Source organism: Nuphar pumila, chromosome 5, assembly GCF_984573655.1.
Source record: "Nuphar pumila chromosome 5, dmNupPumi1.hap1.1, whole genome shotgun sequence".
NCBI classification, from domain to species: domain Eukaryota; kingdom Viridiplantae; phylum Streptophyta; class Magnoliopsida; order Nymphaeales; family Nymphaeaceae; genus Nuphar; species Nuphar pumila.
In genome coordinates, this window is record NC_143253.1 from 22,879,277 (window position 1) to 22,884,445 (window position 5,169).

General features: G+C 39.6%; 1 protein-coding gene across 1 annotated transcript; it reads right to left on the bottom strand.

Annotated features, from left to right (window-relative positions):
* Window positions 1-201: 201 nt before the first annotated feature.
* Window positions 202-4,123, bottom strand: LOC149837103 (putative E3 ubiquitin-protein ligase RF298). Its single transcript, XM_090007248.1, has 3 exons — window positions 4,051-4,123; window positions 1,229-3,579; window positions 202-986 (listed from the first exon to the last, which is right to left on the bottom strand). Exons 2-3 carry the CDS (start codon window positions 3,458-3,460, stop codon window positions 453-455), a joined length of 2,766 nt encoding a protein of 921 aa, XP_089863374.1. The 5' UTR covers window positions 3,461-3,579; window positions 4,051-4,123; the 3' UTR covers window positions 202-452.
* Window positions 4,124-5,169: the final 1,046 nt, after the last annotated feature.

Genomic DNA, 5,169 nt, shown 5'->3' on the forward strand with positions numbered 1-5,169 from the left:
TTGTGTCAAAATTGGAGACAATCGTGAGGGCCATATTAAAACAAAAACTCCTTCCATTACAAGTTAATTGGATCCTCCCCAAGATTCAAATAGGGCGTGCCTATATTGTACAGTTATAATCTAGAAAGAAAAAACAAGTCACGTCAGATGAAAGGTCATAGAAGCTTTTACGGTAAAGAAGCCAACATAACATGTATCAACTGCTAAGAACCCAAAAACAATTACTCTCAAATAGAAACATCACAGTTAACAACCAAAGCATACCATGAAAATTTATGGTAGACTATATATGGATCACCATACAACTGGAGGCTAAAATATGAAATAGAATGCTTTAATCTCTTTTTTTCTCTTTTTCTAGTAAGGAAATGATTTTGTTTCTTATTTAGTAACAACCCACTATCATTATTAAAATTCTCTTATGCATCTGAGTTCAGACAGCATAGGTAGACTTAAGAGTCTGCAAAACGCACAGAAATCCTTTGCTGGATGGGAGTCCTACAAGAAGGGCAATCCTTCATGCCCTGCTTCTCATGAAGCTCATTGCAATTCGTACACACGACTTGGTGTGCACAAGGAAGAAAAACAACAGACATCTCCTCTGTTAGGCACATGACACATTCTCGCTCACGTTGCACATCTCCAATTTGTGAGTCTTGGAGATCTACAAAATCACAAGCAAGCTGAAGATTGCTATCTTTAAGTTTTTGGGCATTTCTATTGACTGCCAGGCGCGAAGCATAGCCATGGTCACCCCACCTAAGCATGACAATCTTTGATGAATCAGTCTTCAATCTTAATTGTGCAATCTCACCCTCAAGCCTCCGAATGTCATCTTTGTATTGTTGATAATCTGTTTCTGCCTTTATACGTGTTGCATCTTCCTTCGACTTAGATGTGTACTCAAGTTGCCTCCTTTCTTCTTTTTCAGAATTGACCCTTATAAGTGCTTCCTCTTTTGCTTTCTCTTCCTGTCTCCATTTATCCTGTAAGTTCTCAAATAGAACATTTTCATCATATCCGGGTGTGTGGACGTTTTCTAGTAAAACCTACAGACTAGAATGAATACATTGTGTGCAAGGCAAACAAATGATAACTTTTCTAATAAAAACCTATGGACTAGAATTTGAATATATTGAAAGCAAGGCAGACAATAACTTATGATAAAACTAAATCTTAGACCACCTTAATAACAGAAACCTTAGTAACAGAAAGAATCTTAACAAACCTCAAGCTGTGTGAAACACTCCTTAGCCTGCAACAGTCGGTGCTGTAACTGAGAGAATTTATGCCTTTCGGTTGCAAGTTCCTCTTGAAATAATTCTTTCTGCCTCTCCCAAGAATGGATCTTCTTCAGGGTTTTCTTCTCTCTTCTTGAAACTTCTAGGCAATTTGCAGCTGCTTCTTCAGCATGCACTTTGGCAGCCTCCATCTCTTTCCTCAACTCTAGATTCTCCAGCTCGAGCCTATGTGTAGCACCACTAGCATGCACAAGCTGGGAATTAGTCCTAATGATTGCAGTCTCCATTTCTGTAAGCTTCTTCACGGTGCCCTCTTCCAGTGTTTGCCTCTCTTTTATTATTCGAGCTGCTTCTTCCTTTTCTTGCCTCAAGGACTTAAGTTCAGCTTTGTCCTTGCTCAACCTTCGAGCAGCCTGCATAACCTTCTGCTGTGCCCATTCTGTCCATTCTTGGAGCTGAGTTTGTAGATCTCGTGCATGGTGTACCAATCTCAGCAGTTTCTCATCCTTTGCATCAGGTAGAGCGCTGTGGCCAAAGATTTGATATGATGAATGTTGTGTACACCCACCAACTACAGTCTCCTTCTGAGCATCAGGGACCTTCGAATTCAATTCTACAGCCTCACTTCCCTTGGTAGAGAGTGATAAAGAAAGATCAGTATTTGTCAGAGGACAAGCCAATGGACCGTTCAAGTTATTTTGGACCAATCCTCCATTGGCAGACACTCCAGCACTTGCAAAAAAGTTCAGATTTCCTGTGCTAAGGCCTGATTGTGATGTACCAAAACCAACTGAAGTGTATGACTGCGGAGGACCTTTTATAGTTGTGGCACTGGAACTAGATTCAGGATTCCATTTTCTATCCAAGACTGCACAACCAGATTTACTGCTCCTGCCTGCTTTTGAAGAAGCCTTAGCAACATTGCCTCGATGACTATTTTCAGCTTCACCAGACTTCTGTCTAAAATGTACTCTTTTGAAATTATTTAAATGGTGCTTTCTACGGGAATCTGACCTAAATGCTTCTGATGCATATTTTGAATATGACAGAGATGGCGGTGTACTTAAAACCTGTTCCTTGCTAATAGCTGACGACTCCTTTGGAAGACAAAAAGAAGAAATAGGACAGAATGAGGAACTCATTGCCTCATTTGAACTCACTGTCTCATTTGGCAACTGTTCTAAAGAACGCAAAATTTTAGTGTTTTGAATTGTGGAAGATGCATTGCTTGGCAAAGGAAACTTTGCAGGTGGTAAATTGGGGATTCCACCCACAACAGGCATCACAGATGGCCTAGTGCACCCATCATTCAGCAGATTTGATTTTGAACTACTGGTTTCAGGCAGGCTCACAGGAGTAACATATTTTGATGGCGGAATTGCTGAAACAGAAGAGCCCTCTGGATTGTCATTACCACCAAAATTTCCCATAGCATCACCATCCATTGCACATGCATGGGCCACATTCATATCACAAATAAGCAAGCACCACATAGCATCCCCTGTGCTGAAAAATGGCCTCACTTCCCTCAAGACGCAAACCATCTCATCCAAAATGTACTTCTCCAACTGTGGTAAATCCTGAAAGAACTGATCTTTTGAATCCATTTCTTGTCCATCTTTAAGATAAGCAAGTGCATTGTCGACGATATTGGATACCGGATCTTTACAACCATAACAGTGCCAGTATCTCAGCACAGCCTGTTTTGCAACATCCAGACTATACCCACCTGAAGCTATCCTCTTAATTGCACTTTGGTAAATCGTGTCGAGATTACTCAGGACCAGCTCCTCAAGTTGAGCCTCAGTAAGGTCACTCCAATTCGCATCGTGTAACTCGTTTGACTCCAATTCTTCTTGAGACTCCTGTGTATGCAAGAACTCATTGTACGTTAAACCCGGCCTTGCTCGGAATGCTTGTGAAGCAGATTTAACAAGATCGATCGGCTGCTGAACAAAGCTACACAAACTGCAGCAATTGTCCTTAACAAGACACGAGCCATTCATGTTCCTCCTATCAGGAATTTCGTAACTCGAAAACTCAACCATTGGCAGAGGACAGTTCTTCGGATTGCCAATACTGTTATTGGCATTGAGATCACAATCAGAGCAAGAAACAAGAGGGGGATCGGCGCGGAATTTGCGCTTGTTCCTACTTCCTTTTTCTTGGACCGAAACAGTTGGTGATAATTGACTACCTCTAGCGACCATCGCTGTCATTCTTGGTCAAAATCACAAATATTGGATTGGTACCCTGTTCTTAATCTCCCAACAAATCCTCAAATCGATCACCACCCTGTTCTAGTTCTGATGGAAAACACCACTAGTCAATAAAATTCCTAAACAAAACCAAAAACAGAGAAAAGAAAAAAAGATGACTAATCAGATGCCATAATCAATAAGAAACGGCACATCCATGAACAAAATCGAGTGCATATAAAATAGAACTGCGAAAGATTAACAGCGTGATATAATAGATGAATACATGGGCACCATCATTAATCAAACTAAACAAAAAAACATCAATATAAAACAAGAAAAACGAAAACCAATAAACCATCAACGAGATCCAATCACCTAAATCGATGAATGATACAACAATCTAACAATCTACAAGAGGCATGCAGTTTCACAAATTATAGTGGAAATCTGATAAAATCAAGATCGACCCATCAATTATCACCCCATATATCCGACACCCAAATCATCAAAAAAGATACCGATATATAAAACAACAGAAATTTCGACGGATTTCATCGGAACATGTGGGAAATTTAGAGATTCTCCCATCAGATTTTTTTGCCACATACCGGTTTTGAACTTCCTTACGTGATCAGAACGGCATTAGAATGGCTTCAGACAAGACAATGAGAGGCTCTCAATAATATTTATATGGAGAGAGAACTTTACGGTCTTTACCATGAACGTATATGCCCATGCCCTCATGTTTCACCGGTCTACTGCCGCTTGGAGAATCACAATTTTGTTGGTATTTTTATTTTTTCAATAAAACAATTAACCATGGTTAACTAATTATGTTTATATTCTGACAAACATAGTTAAACATGAATTATATTGATATGTATGTTATTATGACTTCATAATCTTGCACAATTGATAGTCAATGGCACACATTGCTTTTTTTTCCACAAATCATGAAGTTTGTTTTATTTATTTTTAATGACTAAAATACCCTTAAAGTTTTCATTTTCAGAAAATTTTAAATTGTTTTCTTATTTATTAATTAAGATATAAAAAGAAGGCAGATTTTTCTTTTCTTTTAATTGGGTATTGCTTTCCTATTACCAAATGTCAATTTGTCATGTACGGTATAAAAAAAAATCTTTTATATATGACAACCGAGGAGGAAGATTGTTTTGCAATAAATAAACAGAGTCACAGATATGAACACATAAATGGACCCCCATTGCGCACATGCACATGTTCAGATTTAAAAAATAAACACAAGAAAAAAAAAAAAAGGAGAAAAAGAAGAACAATAGTCGCCGAAAAAAGAAGTCGTCGGGATGGTCAATCGACGGAAAATATCGCCGAAACAACGTTGATTCGTTCGCCGGTACATGTAAGAAAGAGAGAGAGACATCGGTCGGTTGCTGGAATGGTCAGTCACCAAAAATTTTGCTCGAACAATGTGTATTCGTTCGTCGGAACAACGTGCAAGAGAGAAAGTGAGTACTGTGACTGCCGTCGATCGGTTGCCGGAATGGTCAGTCACTAGAAAATAACGCTGCAACAATGCATTAGTCCATTTGACCACCTTAGCGCCTCATGGGTGAGGCGTGCCTCGAGGGGCATGAGGTGCACGCCTCATGCCACCAACCGCTTTATAGGTGTGCATCGAGGCACAGAATGTTATGCCTTGCTTCCAGGCATCCTTGAAGCGCGCTTTCGACAACACTGGATACAAT

Coding starts and splice junctions, on each gene's coding strand:
- LOC149837103 (XM_090007248.1), bottom strand. CDS start 3,460: ATGACAGCGATGGTCGCTAGAGGTAGTCAATTATCACCAACTGTTTCG. Junction 987..1,228: donor AGTGTTTCACACAGCTTGAG/GTTTGTTAAGAT, acceptor GAGAACTTACAG/GATAAATGGAGACAGGAAGA.